The sequence below is a fragment of the Gymnogyps californianus genome, chromosome 13, assembly GCF_018139145.2.
Source record: "Gymnogyps californianus isolate 813 chromosome 13, ASM1813914v2, whole genome shotgun sequence".
NCBI classification, from domain to species: Eukaryota; Metazoa; Chordata; class Aves; order Accipitriformes; family Cathartidae; genus Gymnogyps; species Gymnogyps californianus.
Window position 1 is genome coordinate 22,352,733 of NC_059483.1, and position 17,613 is coordinate 22,370,345.

At 36.2% G+C, this 17,613-nt stretch overlaps 1 protein-coding gene across 3 annotated transcripts in view; it reads right to left on the reverse strand.

Moving 5' to 3' along the window:
- The window catches only part of RAF1 (Raf-1 proto-oncogene, serine/threonine kinase), an 81,897-nt gene that overhangs the window by 2,120 nt on the left and 62,164 nt on the right, over positions 1-17,613 (reverse strand). For 2 of the 3 annotated variants that reach the window (XM_050904734.1, XM_050904733.1), the window contains 9 exons: positions 14,880-14,907; positions 14,661-14,788; positions 13,503-13,620; positions 8,900-8,984; positions 7,715-7,891; positions 6,046-6,092; positions 4,433-4,551; positions 1,940-2,071; positions 10-144 (listed from right to left, as the gene is read on the reverse strand). In XM_050904734.1, coding sequence (XP_050760691.1) covers positions 10-144; positions 1,940-2,071; positions 4,433-4,551; positions 6,046-6,092; positions 7,715-7,891; positions 8,900-8,984; positions 13,503-13,620; positions 14,661-14,788; positions 14,880-14,907 — 969 coding nt within the window. Of the gene's footprint in view, positions 1-9; positions 145-1,939; positions 2,072-4,432; positions 4,552-6,045; positions 6,093-7,714; positions 7,892-8,899; positions 8,985-13,502; positions 13,621-14,660; positions 14,789-14,879; positions 14,908-16,746; positions 16,807-17,613 lie in introns of all 3 variants that reach the window. The other variant, XM_050904732.1, reaches the window with a different exon arrangement.

A 17,613-nucleotide genomic window follows, 5' to 3' on the forward strand; every position in this document is an offset into this window, starting at 1 on the left:
CACACTTACTTGTGGAAACAGAGGTCGTTCTTCCCTAACTTTCTTCAAACAATCTGCTACAAGCCTCTTCATTGCTTTGGGGCAGTTCTTGTACAATTTACTGAGGTCTGGAGAAGCATACCCTCGGCCAACCATGAAAATAATCTGAAAAAGAACAAGCAAGTAGCAGAAGACCAAAGTTGTAAAAGTTGTTTCACTGGTTGATAGCTTTAGTGTCGCAAAGTGACTAAACATGAGTACCAAAGGCACACACACCAGCAGAGCCTTGTAGATTTGTCCAAATTAGTTAACTGAAACGATGGTCCTGCTTTTGTGTAATGTAGGACATGATTAAATCAGAGCGACGCTGTGGTTTGTAATGCTCAACAAGTGAAGGAACTACGGCATTCAGAACAGAACAGGTGATCCTACATGACATGCACGTGACATGGCAAGTTCCTTCAATTGAAGACTACAGTGACAAGTGATCCTCAATTTGAGCAGTTATAAGCAGCCAGCCAATTTGGCACAACAGCTTAATCCATCAGCAGAACTGTATTTTCAGGTATCTCTGTAAAACATGCTGCAAAAGGAGATGTACAGCTAGCAAGTTGAAAGAGATCATCATAACTAATCATAACTAATGCAGCAAAAGAGGAAATGGGCTTTGTTTTGTTTCAAGACAAACAATAAAAGACATTATTAGTGTTGGAAAATACATTTTCTGTTTTAGTCCAAGTTAATATGGTCATCATTCAGATTTTCATCAGACTTCCTGTACCATTAATAGTTGACTCTATAGTATTGATAAGACTATTATCTGGTAAAATGGTGATAGGTTTGGTTGGTTGAGGGGATTTTGTTTGTTTGAGGGTTTTACTGGGGGAGAGGAGGGGTAAACAGAACTAACTGTGCTATTGTTTCTTTTTCAACTAATGTTGTCTCAGGAAGAAAAAAAAAAAAAAAAAAAGAGGTCAATATAATGTTGCTAAAATAAGGTCTCAGTGTTGTTCTCCAGGAAATACTCTGTCCCTCTCCGGAAAACTCACTTGAGGGTCAAGTGTCACAAGTTTTGCGACAGTAATGATTATTAAAGCTTGCATATAATTTCAATATTATGAATTAAAACACATTCCAATATCCCAATTTGTAGACAACCTTAAAAATAAGAAAACACAGAACTGGCCTCTTCTACTTGGAATACAGGCTATGTAACATAATAGGGGCTAAAATCTAGTAGTTTGTCCCCATACGCACACACTTCTCATTATAAGATCTTAATTTAAAAAAAACCCAAAAACCAAAAACAAACAACCAAAAACACAAACCACAACTGAGGATCATCAAACCACAGATCAAAAAGATCTAACAGTCTTAAGTTCATGCCCTACAGAATGAGTCGGCTCTACACTTGCTAAGCCAGAAAAAGCACTCATGTAAAGAGAACAGTTGAGGTTTCTGTCCTTAATGTGCTTCTTTCTAATTATTGGTTAACTGACTGTTAAGAATACAACTTAGTAAAGATTAAATCACACAAACTAACATTCAGTACTAAAAGGTTTGACAATAGCCACTATTTTTTTTTTCACTTCGTAAAAAGCACAGAATCCAATCTTGCTGATACAAGAGCAGCATATTTAACATCAAAAGAGAAATTTCACATAACCGCAAACATATAAACCAAGATTTTACTGATGTAGCAAAAGCTTTAACCCATGAATAAATTAACAGGGCACTTAAAATGTTTATAAAATTTTTTTTTTCCTTTGAGTAACTGTCACTGTCAGTATTTGAGTAAACATTCAATTACACAGATTTACTGCTGAAACAAATCATGTTGTAAACAACATTTCAATTCTTGTTTTGCATTTATTTTTAAAACATTATCTTATGTTTCTCGAGGACAACAAAATGTACTATGCCCAGAAATAAAATGCAGTATTCAAAGAACGTTTCTTACCTGATCTCGGTTGTTTATGTGGGAGTATGGCAACTCTCCTGTCATTAGTTCATATAATACTATTCCATAGGAGTAGACATCTGACTGAAAACTAAACGGGTTACTATCCTGCATCCTTATCACTTCTGGTGCCTGCAGAAGGAGGAGAAAAGAAACAAATGATGAGCAGTATTAATAGAACTTAGAAACGGAAAGGACAAGAGAAGAGGAAAATATTTGGAAAGCAGAGAGAGTGAGCTCAACCAAAGATCAGTGAACAAAGGATACCTCAAAACCTTTGATGAGTTTTACCTAAGGCTCTGGAATTTACAATTGAGAGTAAACAAAAAAGCAATGCTTTAATTCAACAAGCATTTTACCATTAGAAAAGTTGTTATTGTTATTCTGATTTGCAATATTTATTGACTTTGGTTACATCTTACATACAACTGAGTCTGAGTCTCTCACCATCAGCTCTTAAACAGGTATCAATGTTAAAGGGGAAAAATATAAAATTCTAATACAGACTTAATCTCTTGTAAAATTGCTACCAAAACATTTACATGAAATGTGAAAGCCAAATACAAAATAGCATATACTGAAGATCAGGGAAGAAATGCCAGAGCATTCTTGCATCTTTGCAAAACAAAGCAAAATTATAAAGCTAAAGAACTTAAAGGAAACAATGTTGAATGATTTAATAAAACAAGATAAACCATCAAAATATCTCTCCTGTTGGCTAAGATTTTTTTCCCCGCTAAAGAAGTCCCTTAGAATTACCGAGCAAAGTACTAGTTAAAGTACAACAGTACAAGATTATATCAACTTGCAAGGAAACAGAATCAACCTCCCCTTCTACGTAATGACAACTCAGCAAAGATGGTCTATAAATGATTAAAATGAAAAAAAAAAAACCCTGCAAAGAGCAAAAATGCAGGGTTGGGTTTTTTTCCAAGATCTGTTTCATGTATATAGGCATACCATTAGGTAAGTTAGTTTTAAATCCTTTTACGGAAAGCTGTAAAAAGCTTTGGCTTTTTGTATTTTTTTTTTTTTTAAACAAAAAACTGCTTCTGCTTTTGTAACTTTGTTTCAGGTGATTTGTGTGTTTTACAGGTCACAAACAAACCTTGGCCAAGCATCCTGATATTCTTAATGAACACTTCCTGACTTTTCTCAAAATACAAATACTTAAGTAACAATGAAGGCTGCAAGCCTAGTAATACAGAATAATTTTTAAAAAGGAAAACCTGTTTCAAGTAACACCTGCAGCTCATTCAGTGCTAAATATTGAAAGATTTAAAATGTACTAATATGTAGCATTCAGCAAGTCATTTTTATTTGGTTACACTTCCCTGAAATACATGCCACAAATCTTGCTGCGTACCCTATCCTGGGAGCTAGAAAATATTGCTGATCAGTCTACATGCTGAATTTAAGTGAACTGCATAGTATTAACAAAAATGGGTCAAGTGAAACTTCAACAAAATATCTGAGTGCTAAATAAGACATTCTTGCATAATTTTAATGATGCTTTTTAACGTGGTAACAGGCACTGTTCCACTTTTTCCATTTACTTTATTGAAGTCCCACATTTCAAAAGTTACTAAATAGATTTTTCTCCAGGTGATTTTTGGAAGGAAAATTGTGGAACTGCCTTTTAAGTTCCAGCAGAAGTTAAACATAAAGGCAACTGTTGGGTATGTCCTCTCAGACAAGGACTTTGCAGTACCACTTCCAGAAGAAACTCCATGAACTTTCCAGTAGAACTTGAGAACTTCTGTACCTAAACTGACATTCATCTGCTACGGTTCTGAGCCGTCTCAAAACCTACCGCAACTATCTGGTGCAGGGTAAGGAGCAGTAGTGGGCCTAACAGCAATATCTTGGTATATACGAAGCTTCTTACCACAGTACCAAAGACGTTTTGCGCTCATTCTCATACTTCAGGAAGCACTCCCTGCCTTTCCCCAATCCCCAATCCCCTGCCAAAACTGCCAAATGTGCGATCAGCAAGCGTGCGTGAGAAGGGATGTTGCCAAGTCCCAAGCAGGGAGCAGGGGAAGAAGGGGCCGCGATGAAGAATGTAGAGAAAGACAGGGTCTCATCGATCCCACAAAGCCACCATTAAGCAGATTAAAGCCTGCTCTCCAGTGAGACAAGCCCATTTGGGGAAAGGCAGGATTACGGCAGGAGAAAGGCTCTCCTCTTCCCTCGGAACAGCTCCCTGCAGTTCCGCTGACAGCCCTGTCTCTGCCCTAAATATTTAAAATAACTCAAAAAATCAAAAGGAGACTCCCTAGGTGAATGGTGTCTACTTTGGACAATTAAGCACTCCAGCACTTCATTCTTCAATTTTAACTTGTCCTACAACTGGAATAAAAGTCTACACAGTATTAATAGCATATGTTGATTCATTTAGATTTAAAGCCTTAAAATAGCGTTCAAACTGACAAAACGTATATTAACAGAATGAAAGCCAGCTATTTAAGAGCAGTGAAATGTTTTGCTCACCATCCACAAGATTGAACCAGTGGGCTGTTCCACCTGTTGAGATCCACTCCACCTGGATTTTACAGTTGCCAGACCAAAGTCTCCTATTTTCACTGTGAGGCCTTCATGAAGAAATATATCTAAACATTTGTTAAAGAAATTCTGTAGAAAACTTGAGTAAACAATTCTGAATTTTCTGACATGATTATGAAGTGTCTGGTTAGGTTATCACAAATGCAAGCCAACTATCCAAGAATTTTGCTGATTTTTTTTTTTAAACCTGCTACGAGTTGTATCTTAAACAGAGGAAAAGTAATGTTATGGCATCCATATTTACAAAGTTAACATTTAAGACTAAACAAGACCAGATGTTTCAGCATTATTTGTACATTTATCTTTATGGTGAGTTAGGAGAGAAATCAACTGTGTTAACGTCAATGACTGCAGGTACTTAAATAACTGGTGTCAAGTGACACATAGGGAAACAACACAGAAGTCATCACAACTCAAAAAAGAAAACTAAGAAAAAACAATCACAAGTAGAAACAAATATCAAAATAAAATCTATTTACATAAAGCTCTCTGGCAGATCTCTGGAGATTTAACTATGATTTAACTATTTCAACTGGAAATCCATACATCCATACTATTTGTAATCTATCTACTTAATAGATTTATCTGTTAAGACTGATAGCCAGCACTTTCTTTGTTGGGATTATTTTAAGAAGATATCATTCTACAATTTCATTTAAGAATGTTTTAAGTTCAAAAAGATGATTCAGAAACATAAACATGACAGACTCCTAGTTCTCATTTCCATGTCAGGAGAAGAGTTAATTTATTTCACAAAAATGGTCACCATTATCAGGACTCACAAACTCCTGACCTCCTATGTACTAAAATGATTATTTTTCTAGCTTAACTGAAAATGGGAATCCCTTTACATTATGGAACTACTGAATTTGGCATATTTCTTTATGATGACGTTTGCAAAACATTCTGTTCACATTTTATGAAAGGAAGTTACAATTTATGCTGCTAGCTCAATGGATGTTCTTCTTGGCAATTTCGAAAGCAGGCATTTTCAAAGGCAAAAGACATCAGTTCACAACATTTTTACTCCATATGCATTACTAAATTTATATTTTTGCAAGAAATATAGTGGTAAAAGGTTACCTTTTCTTGAGTTTAAAGTAAGATTTTTGGCTTCATTTCTGCCAGTCATGTGAGGGTGTTTTAAATTTATTAAAAATACATGGGAACCAGTGACAAAACCCACGTGCACACATACATCAGCATGCACACATACACATATCTCCCGTCAAGTAAAGAGTGCAGCTTCTCTCCAATACAGCATTTGGATAACAATTGCATGAACACCATTGAAGTAAAATAAGACACTTTTGGAGCACAACTGTTGCACATCTTTTTTCGTCTATCACAACAGTTTAGTAAGCAAGCACATATGTTCTATGAAAGTCCTTGCTAAAAAGTAACTTCTTAATCATCAATAGGAATTACGCAGTAGTAGTTACATATATTTGAAACAGCTATTTCAATCCCCCAAAAAGCTCCGTATTAACAACAAACCACTCTCATATTAAAGGAAATACGCTTAAGTTAGGAAAGGATACTATTGGATTTCATGTCTCTGTGGATGATATTCTTTGCATGTAAATAGCTGTGAAAGAAAAAGCAGAAAAGTGCCGTTACGAAGGCTGTTCACATAAACTTAGCCTTTCAATTTACTGACAGACACTGTGACAGTTTATTACGTACTCAACCATATCACAGACCTCTTGCTTTAGTCAATTTACAAGATGTGTCTACTTTGGGAAAAGAGAAATGTAGTAAGCGCTAGCTGATGACTACTGCCTTATGCATTACAGAAAGTGGAAGCAATGCAGTAAATAAACCTCGGGAAGAGAAAGAGTGGCATCATTGTTATGTAACTGTATAAAGCCCTAGAAAACTGGGTGCTGTCCTCATATGCATGAAATTTGTATGCTACGCTAAGGTTTACTTTTTACAAACTGCTTTAATTTGCAGTCACAATTCATGTCCCTAGTTTTATGGGTGTCTGACTGGAAACCTGGGTCCTGATCTACAAAATGGACGAGCACTGACAGCATCAGCCAATGTCAGCATCTTCTATGCTACGAACATTGTAACATTGTATTGGGTCTAGCTGAGATGGAGTTAATTTTCCCCACAGCAGCCCTCGTAGTGCTGTGCTCTGTACTGCTAGCTAGAACAGTGTTGATAACACACCAGTGCTTTGGCTACTGCTGAGCAGTGCTCCCACAGCATCAAGGCTGTCTCTCCAACATTGCCCCCCCACCAGTAGGCTGGGGGTGGGCAAGATCTTGGGAGGGGACAGATCCAGGACAGCTGACCCAAACTGACCAAAGGGATATTCCATACCATATGACGTCTGCTCAGTATAAAAGCTAGGGGGAGGAGGAGGAGAAGTGGGGGGCATTCGTTTGTTTACGTTTGTCTTCCGGAGCAACCACTACGCGTACTGAAACCCTGCTTCCCGGGAAGTGGCCAAACATCGCCTGCTGATGGCAAGTAGAGAATAAAATCTTTTGTTTTCCTTTGCTTTCACGCGCGACCTTTGCTTCTGCTTTATTAAACTGCCCTTATCTCGACCTACGAGCCTTTTGTTTTATTTTCTCCCCCTGTCCAGTTGAGGAGGGGGAGTGATAGAGCGGCTTTGGTGGGCACCTGGCATCCAGCCAGGGTCAACCCACTACAAACATGTTCTGAAAGAGTAGTGAGGTGGTTACTGTATCAACTCAGACATCTGGAGAATGCTTCCAAAACACATGAAACACATGTGCGTGTGTGAGTCCGGTAGCTGCAGAGTAGGAACAACCATCCCCTCATCTCACAGGAGTACTATGCGTGTAAATTAGTGTCTGCCAAACACTGCAATGTTCTAGTAAGTAACACAGGGAGTTAAAAAAAAAAGTTAATTCTATGTTTAGAATAGGATCTCATCTGGTGCATTACAGTAAGACCTCAAGCTACAAAGAAGATAAAATACAGAAAAGCTGACTGTTAAGTGACTAGTGGTCTAACACGAACTAAGGCAAGAATCCATGGGAAAAAAATACTAAATGAAAGTAAGAATGCATACAACAGTGCTGAATTAAGGCTGCACAAAATCTCTACTTGGTATACCATTTTGACCCATTACTATTTTAGCGCGATAGCTCCACACATTAGGGTTTGGGGAAGAGAAGGGAAACACCTTTCCAAGAACAAAAATAGCCAGGCATTGTTTATCCTACTCACTCCATTCCCTGTGCCGTCTGCCGAGCAATATCAATGAGCTGGAACATTTGGAACTTGGTCTCTTGAACATGCAGGTGTTTATACAGACTGCTTCCTTCACACCACTGTGTAACAATGGCCAGATTATCTTTAGTCATGTAGCCCATAAAGAGCAAAATATTAACATGCCGAGTCTTCCTAATAGAAAGTAGCAGAAAGAGAAATTAGTATCTTTATTAAAAATGTTTTCAAATTCTTTTAAAAATGCATTCCTGGCTGAAGGAACATATTTCAGCTTTTGAGTCCAAACCCATGAGTTTCCTGCAAAATTTTTGCTAGGTGGATGTGTGTGTAAAGTTTGTTTTTAAAAATACTAAAAGTATGCCACAGTTGCCAATTTATAATTTTTTAAATAAAATCAGCTGATTTTCTGCTTTTTAGTTAAAATACTTCCTTTTAGTTCCAAGGAAGTTATTTAAAATCAACCTTTAAGAAAAAGAAGTCATGAAAATTCAAGGGTTTTGAAATTAGTAACCAACATTCACGTTTGCAAGTGGTATTAGAAAAAGTTACTGGAATAACAGAAATCACCCTGAAAGCTGTGAAAAAGTGGTAACTTTAGATAGAAGACTGAATCCCAATGGGAAACTAAAAGGTCATTATAAACTCTGAAGGAATTAACAGATGAGAAGATAGTTCTTATGTGCTCTAACTGGTTCAGTTTCAGGATTAACATTACAGGTAGTTAATTGGACACTACAAAAACAGTACTTGAAACCAGAAAACAGTTATGTAGACCAGAGTATACATTTAAAAAAAAGGAATTATGCTGCAATTTTAAAAGGTACAGTTCAAGTATTCTGTCCAGTGATGAGAATTATGGCAGAATTTATTAATCCTCACCTTTTACTGCATGCCAAATGTGACCTGAACAATTATGGATGTTAGTATTATTTATCTGAAAAGACGACTTTCAGGAACAGTGAAGAACCACTGAAATACTCTGAATTATGACTGCTGTCTCACAGCTCCACAACAATATTCAGAAGTATCATTATACACTCTCTTTTTTATTCTTCTTCTCTGCAGATCTGCTTTTTGTGTCTACCAAACATAGAATATTGGGCAAGATGGCTTAAAGGAGGGGTAGTAGTCAAATACAGTGCCTTGGAATAACAGAATTGAGCAATGAAACTACCAACTCACCTTAATACAGCCACTTCATTTCTGAAAGCCTGGAACTGTTCTGGGGTTGGATCTACAACCTTTAGTATCTTCACTGCTACATCCCCTGAAAATACATTTACCATAAAAGTTACTAAAAATGGAGCTTTCCCCCCGCCCCCCAAAATAACATGAATATACAGTATGCTTAAAATTCCTAATTTGTGCACAGTAGACCTCTACTAATTTGTACATAGGTCAAGATTTTCCTGCAGACATACAAACTTCCGTAGTATCAAGCAATTAATTTACCTGAATTTCAGTCTAATGGAAAAAGTCATTAATTGTTCACATGCCTCCCTTCTATTTTTTAACAGCTATGGCTGGCTAAAACTACATGTATTCTTTTTGCAGGATATGAAGCTACTAAAATCTCAAACAGTTGTTGAAAAGGAAGATATTCTAGCGTAGGTGCATTCTCAGCACATTATTTCAAGCACAGTCACATCAGACTCTGTCAGCTTCCAAACAGTATCCCAAGCTTCATCACTTTCCCTTTTCTATCCAGCTTTAGCGTGCATACATATACACCTTTGTATTTTTATATAATTAAGTTTATATATTAAAGTTTACATATATATAAACCCTATATATATGTATATAGACACACATTCTTTTTTAATATACACTTTATTTAAAAAACAAACTTTCTAGATTTAAATACTGCTAAATTTCAGGAATGGGAGGGATAAATCTTCTATCCAGGAACAGCAGAAAAATCATGAACGATATAACTGATTTTAGTATTTCAATAACAAATTTGGGGACTACAGAAAGCAGAATATCTTACTGTTCTTTAAGCTGATACATTATAAAATTTTACTTAAAAGCTTCATTTGAATTGCTTTCAGTGTCAGTGCTTGCTTTCAATTTCAGTATCTGTTAAAGGGTAATACAGAGAGCAATATATGATGATCCAGTGCTATCTGTTTAGAGACTGTTTCCAGAGAATGAAGTTGTAAAAACCTTTACACAGTGTACATCCAGAAAACAGTGGAATTGAACCAATTCAAAAAAGGTACAATAGTGGAATGAAGCCGACTGTTCTAACAAAAGTAAAAGCACTAACAGCAAGACCCACCGATTCTTCAGTGAAAGGAATAAGCATCACATTCATTTTAACTACGGATGGGCAGCATTTTAGGATTCAAGAGGGGGATAAACTTGCCTTGACACTGTCACAGGAAGACAAAAGCAGCTTAGGAAAACTGAAACTTCAATCTTAGTCCAGATGCAGTAAAAAGATTTGAGAGGTGCTATACTCCAACATAGGCTTATCCCATAGTTTAAAGGCTGCTGCCACTTAGCATTACAGAATCATTACCTACATTAAAAAAATCCCTAGAGTGACAGATTTCTCTGCTACCACAATCACTGATTTTCTTCTTAGTATGGTCTCTTTTCAAAGATATATGTGAAAAATATGTTAACATGTCTCTAGAATATAATCAACTGAATACGTTAGGAATACTAACTGTTCAATTAAAAAAAAAAAAAAAATGTTGCCAACAAAGTATGAGAAGGATATGCAAACTGGTACTTGAAAGTTTCAGAGTACCCCAAGTGAACTGCAGTATCTTCCACTGTAGTTACCAGTTGCTTAATTTGCTGTACAATTTGAAGTCAAAGATGCACAAATACTGAACACATTATTATACATTTATATCTTCTTCCTTTAACTTCAGTAAATGCAATATACTTCCTATTTCATCCTCTAGCATCTTCATATAGAGAACCATCTCGCATTTGCGGTATGCATAATGTTTTATAACTTACAGATCTCTCTGCTTACAGACCAGAGCGGGAGAATATAACTGGTAGAAAGACTACACTTTCATATGACTACTAAAATCACAGGCTTTGAAGTAGCCAGTTCCTACTGCAACTCCTGGTGATGTACAATGCAAGACCAATAGATAGTCTACCAATACTTGAGGTATATTGCTATGAGCTATGCCCAGACAAGGCAAGGATGCAGCATCCACTAATTACAGGGCAGATGTTTTCAGATTATTTTTCAATATATTCTCCATTATGATCCTTGCTCCACGGATTAAGAGAGGTTTTTGACCTTACACTGTTCTTACTGAATCAGGTGCCACACTGTTTTTAGGCTTGATGGCATTTCCCAAGCAGTTTTCTCTACAGAAACAAATACACAATAGCACTTGTTTTGTTTAGCAGCAATCTGAAGACAAATCAGCTTCCGCCACCCCCCAACCACCAAAACCCTAGAACTGATTACCAGGGTCAAAGGGGAAATGTGAGTGTTTATGATAGGTAGTCTTCCAACCCATTTAAACTGCCTTGGTTCTCTTTCCGCCTTTTAAATTTAGAAGCATGCTACAGGACACTACAGGATCCAAATGGGGTCTGTAACAGAAGTGGTGCAAATACGAAAATTAGTACTTAACCACCAGAACAATCTGCAAAAATACGGAAGTGCAAGATACCTGTTCAACGAGACACGCACTCCTCAGAGCAAGACTGTCCTTGACACTTCATTTTTATTTTGGAAGACTAAGTCAGGGAAGCTTAGTGGAAACCTAATACAGTTTGCATATAGTTGTGCACAATCTTCCACAGGTGCTCTCCAAAGGTTCATTGCAAACAGCCCTTCATAGTTGGGCATGTTAGGAAACCCAACACCTCTAACTTAATCTAGAATTTCTACTTACATTTGCAGCAATCTGCGCACTCCAATTAATTTCATTTAGCTTCACCAAGACTTTTTTATCGCTGCACTTGTACTATTAAAATAGGTTACTACAAAAAAGTCTGCAGTTTCACTAATTTGCGCAGTGAACTCTCAGTTTCTTCAATTCTAAACAGAAAAGACTTGCAAGAAATATAAACCTTTAAATCTTTTAAGACCACACTGCAAATGATGGTTTAAAAAAAAAAAAATTTAGTAATTTAACTTCGACTTTCCTGAGAAATCAGGAAAATTATAAACAGTTACCACAAATAAGATATTGAATCTTATCGATATCGAGTTAGGAGACAGCTATACAGCCATCTTGTGCACACAACTGAGGGTTCTTGCTAAATATGTAGCTCCATGCATTTCCTGTTTAACACACAAAAGTTCTTGATACACAAATGTCCTGGTTTCGGCTGGAATAAAGTTAATTTTCTTCCTAGTAGCTGGTATAGTGCTGTGTTTTGGATTTAGGATGAGAATAATGTTGATAACACACTGATGTTTTAGTTGTTGCTAAGCGGTGTTTTAAGGACTAAGTCAAGGACTCTTCAGCTTCTCATACTGCCCTGCCAGCAGAGGCTGGGAGTACACAAGAAGCTGGGAGGGGACACAGCAAGGACAGCTGACCCAAACGAGCCAAAGGGATATTCCATACCATATGACGTCATGCCCAGTATATAAACTGGGGGGAGTTGGCTGGGGAACACGGCAGCTTGGGGATTGGCTGGGCATCGGTCAGTGGGTGGTGAGCAACTGCATTATGCTTCACTTGTTTTGTATATTCAGGTTTGGTTTTCCCCCCCCCCCTTCCTTTTCTGTCCTATTAAACTGTCTTTATATCAACCCACAAGTTTTAATCCCCATCCCCCCCCCCCCCCCCGATTCTCTCTGCCATCCCACTGGGGGGGTGGGGTGGGTGTGTGAGCGAGTGGCTGCGTGGTGCTTAGTTGCCAGCTGGGGTTAAAACACAACAATGAAGAATTGCAAATGTTTTATTAAAATAAAAATTAACAGGAAATTCTCATTTATTACCTTGTTTAGTGAAATCTTACTTAACCTATTTTTCCTCTTGATTTCTGTGTTCTATTTCACTTATATAATGAAAATCAGTTTAACTGTTCATGAATACTACTTTTAGCATAAGAATAGTCCTTCCATTCATGTTGACAATATTTGAGCTTTAAGACATGCAAGTATTTATTCTTTAAAAATAGAGGGTGGAAGATAAGTTTCCAGATTTTTTTTGTCAGCTTATTTTATGACAATAATGCTATTTAAATTAGGGCCTGGAGGGGTTTGCCTGTGTTTCTTTTTAAATCACAAGCCCTGAATTTGGAAACTAATTCTGTAGTTCTGCAGTGTGCCTCTTTTCAAAGTATTCCAGCTAACTTTATATCATAAACCCTCACATCAACCATTTTTTCCTTAGAAAAAATCCACAGTAGAAGCAATTTATGCGTATTTCCTTTCCCTGCCACCTTGAATATAAATATGCCAGTTAAACCACAGAGGTATTAAAAAAAGGTAAATATAATTTAACATCAGGCTGTGAAATTTCCCAGCTAATTCTGCTAATTCAATCCTGCTAATGGAAAGCGAAATGTTTTCAGAAAATAAGCTGTTGTAGAACATGGTAATAAAGAAAACAATGTTGGCTCCAATATAATGAACATGTAGGTAGCAGTTGTGAGATTCAGATTTTGATGTCTGTTCTTTGCCTTAATTTCCCCACTGCTAATATTAGGAAATTAATATTTCTCACCTAGTACCTTTGGTGGTAGATAAGCACACAGCACTATTAAAACAATTTTACCTTTTCCTGGATTGCTGTCCTACTATATCAACACTTTGAGAAGACGGTAACACTTGTCAAGAACTTACCATGCCATTTGCCTTTGTAAACTGTTCCAAAAGAACCTGACCCTATTCTGGTAGAAAGCATGACTTCACTTGCTTCTATTTCCCAGTAATAACTGGAATCTCTCTGTCCACGAGGCCTCTGGAACAAAAATTGACATGGCTTTTACTCTAAGTATTTAATCAAATATATTATATATACATACCAAGAATGAAATAACTTCCTTCATACAAGTTTAAGATGCACTGAAACTTTGAGGGTTCTGTCCTGCAGTTTGGACTTTTGTTTTTCTCCTCAATTTGTGAGGGGTGGTGGGTTTGTTTACCAAAAAAGACAAAACATTTTCTTGGATGGCTTGAACTGCTTAAGAAGCTATCATTAAGTTCTGCACTAGAAACTTAAACCTCGATCTTAGATCTTAAAAGGAACAAATATTTTATAATCAACTATTTAAAGACATCTGAAATACATAAGAAACTTACTGACTTTTTCAAAATTACAATACTAAAATTCAGGAACTCATTTACATATTTAAAAGGAATAAACCAAAAAGACAAGAGCAGAATTCTCAAATGTCTAAGTGATTAACGACTGTGAGTTAAGCAACCGTACTTTCATTTTTAAATCTTATGAGCCTTCAAAAAATTTGAGATATTATTCACTATTATTCTAACTTTTCTTTCTTCCCCCCCAAATTTAAATCAAGCCTTTGAGGGAAAACTTGCATTTTGTTAAATCTATTTTTCCCCGAGACATTTTGACTAACTTTACTATGAAAATGATGGCATTATTAATATCCACTTTCTATGCAAGCTATGGCAATACAGTTCAAATAGTGATAATAAGGCTAACTTTAAACATATTAAAAAAGAATAAAAAAGACAGAGCCCCTAAAGATTTAGAAAGGTAATCCTTGAATCTGTACTGAAAAATAATTTCACAATACTGTCTGAAATTAATTGTCAATCCAGAACACTTTGTTCTGGGTATTTATAACGCAAGGCAATAGTGCTATCTTTCCCAAGTTAGTTAAAACTATATCGCTATTATATACACTCAGTGCAGAGCAATCCAAGATTACCATCAGCTTTTATTGCCTTTTAAGTACAGAAATTTATCCCAGCCTAGTTTAACATATTAAAAAAAAATAAAAAATAAAAATCAAATATCACCATACTTACAATTTTGTTTTTTTCTTGTGTATTAGATCCAGGGGCTCTCTCTCTCTGGGCTGGGACTGGGGTTTTGGGCTGAGACCAGCCAGTTGGGCTCATATTGTTAGGACTTCCAGACAGAGCAGAGGGTGAGGCTTAAATATAAAAATAGAAGAAAAACAATTTATGAACCAGAAAATAAACATAAAATAATATTATAAATTATTTTATTTTTTGAAACCATACCTGATTCACTATGGCTTCGAATTGCATCCTAAAACCGAGAAGACAGATAATAAAGTTAATAAATATATGAAAGCACACAAAGGAACAAGCAGGAATAGTGCTGAAATTGTTCCTGACAGTTTTGGTCAAGTGCAATGTGGTATTGACCAACACCCTCCAAAAGATGACAGCTTGGTTATTTTCTAGTTACAATAATCCTATATGCTAAAAACCATGCAATTTGTGAATTCTTACAACACATTAAAAATATTCACAGCATATTAAAAGGTATTACTACAAAAAAAAGGAAGGGGGGGGGGGGGGAAGACACGGAACAAGAAGAAACACCAGAAATACTGTCTGCATTCCCACCACTGGATTTTTGTACATGCTTGTATTTCAGGTCTGAACATAGCTCCTGTGATGGTCCTGTATCTCTAGGGGACAAGTTCTCAAAAAGGTTTTGGGTTACAAGTAGGAAAACTTTTTAAAGCCCCTAAAATATTCCTAGTCAATACACATTTTGAAATATTTCTACCGTACTACTTCAACCCAAAAAAGGCTACATCTAGTGCTCTAATACAAAAATCATCTAATTTTCAGAACATCTTCCCACAGATTAAAGTTTGATGATATTTGAAAAGCATGTTCTTACACAGTTCACTAGTTGGTACAGTGCAACAACTCTCACCTCATGCCACAGGCACTTTACAACACAATTCTACAGCCATGCACAAGATAAACTAAGCTCTGACAAACATGACTTTACAACTTTTCTCACCTGCTATGTATTATCCCAAAGTACATACAGGAAAGGTAAAATATCCAGGTACTGTATAAGTACAAAGCAAGAACATGCACTACAGAAATGTTAAATACTGTCAAAGTTAATAGAAGTCAATTCAAACTTTCTAACTAATTAGTAGAATAATAAACGTAAGATTTCATAGGAGGACAGAACAAGCCTACATTCCACCATACAGTTTTCAAATTAACTCAAATTATCCTTAGTAAAGATTCATTTATGAAATACATCATTTTAGCTAGTTAGTTGCATTCTCCCAGGCTTGACTATATACAGTATTCTTGCAGAGTACCTCTACTCTACGCCTGAGTGGATTAAAATCTGCATAAACTACCAACGAAGAACTCTTGCAAGTTACTACTTTTGGCCATTTTGAGGACAATAAAAATCTTTAAGAACCTGAATTAATAACAAGTGATGGTTTTTGTACATCAGCCTGAGAATGTAACTGCTTTCAAGTAAGCTGGTAAAGGATAACTAAATAATTTAAAATTGTTCTCATACTTAAGTGCATGTAATTCTTATTTAAGAAAAAAGTATTTTTGAACTTCAATCCTGATGTGACTATTTTCTTTTTTGCTTATGAATCCTACAGCAAATGAACCAAAAACAGTGTTCTTCAGAGTTGTTCTTACAACACAAATAATACCATACATAGTGCTGTAGTCTGTCACCTTTACTTTGATGTGAAATAAAAATAGTACATCATGTTCTTAATCTAAGGGGTTTGTGCAGTTATATTCAACAAAGTAGTTTCCAGAGGAAAAAAGCCACACAACAGATGTATTTGAGAAGGTTTTGCTTTAAAAACTGCGTGACTAAATGCATCTCTAATCCAAGCCTATTCAAATTCACACCGAATTTCATAGTAGTATGGATTCATCCAGCTAAACTAAAAATGAAGCTCTTCTATCAATTTGCCTCTTCCAATTAGTGTCCTCAATATTTCAGTATAAACATGCTATAAAGATTTTCATCAAATCAACTCCAGATTAAACATTTCATGTGGACACTGCCATGGCTTACAAGTTATAGCAATCCTGTTAATCACAAGAAAACAAAAGGCACCAAGAAAATACCTACTCTTCCCCTCAAACAAAATCGTCTGCACCAGGAACTGGGAGAAGCATTCAGGCTGTTATTCTAGGCCAACACGGTAAGAGATAAAAGAAAAGAACAGAGGAAGTATAAAAAAAAAAAAATTAAAAAAAATCAAATGTTAGGATAAATGAAAGAAAAAGTAACCTAATCTGTTTGATAAATGATAATTAAGTGCAGTAAAACTTTTAAGTAAGTATTCCTGTTCAAACCCAAAAGTTCACTAGTATCCATCCTTTGGTAAACCACTTTATTAAGGTGGTCTTTCTCATGTTGTACTAGAAAGTCTCTACTACCTTTTTTTGCGGCTTTTTTTAAAACTTTTTTTTTTTAAAGCCTTTTGGAAAAGCAGCTATTCTTTTAAGACATGACAGCTATTTTTATTCAGTCCCTATGATATTATGAAGAGCCAGAATAGAAAGCATTTCCGTCTTTACTGCTATGCATAAAGGATAAAGAAAGCAACGTCTCCTTAAAGGCTCACCACACTACAAAGTTCGATAATTCATATTCTCTTTCTTGATGCTTCATTATTTTTCATGCCATAAAAGATGGTCAGCCAGGCTTCTGAAGCAGTAGAAAGGCTGTAAGCCTAAGAAACCCGAAGAGAAAGGGAGGGTACCTTTCCCCATAAAAACCCAGCTGACACGAAGCTTCTAACCAAAAAAGCTTCATGGGGCTGCAGCACACTTGTCTTCAGTTCCAAAGGTCCAGAGGACTTCTCTAGCACATTTCAGAGAGTCTTCACATTTCATAGAAGCCTATAAACTACCAGCTGAAGATGCAAGTAAACTCAGCAGTCAAAGGCTTTTGCTTGGCCTAAAGAGTTTTTAAACTATTCCAGAGCAAAAA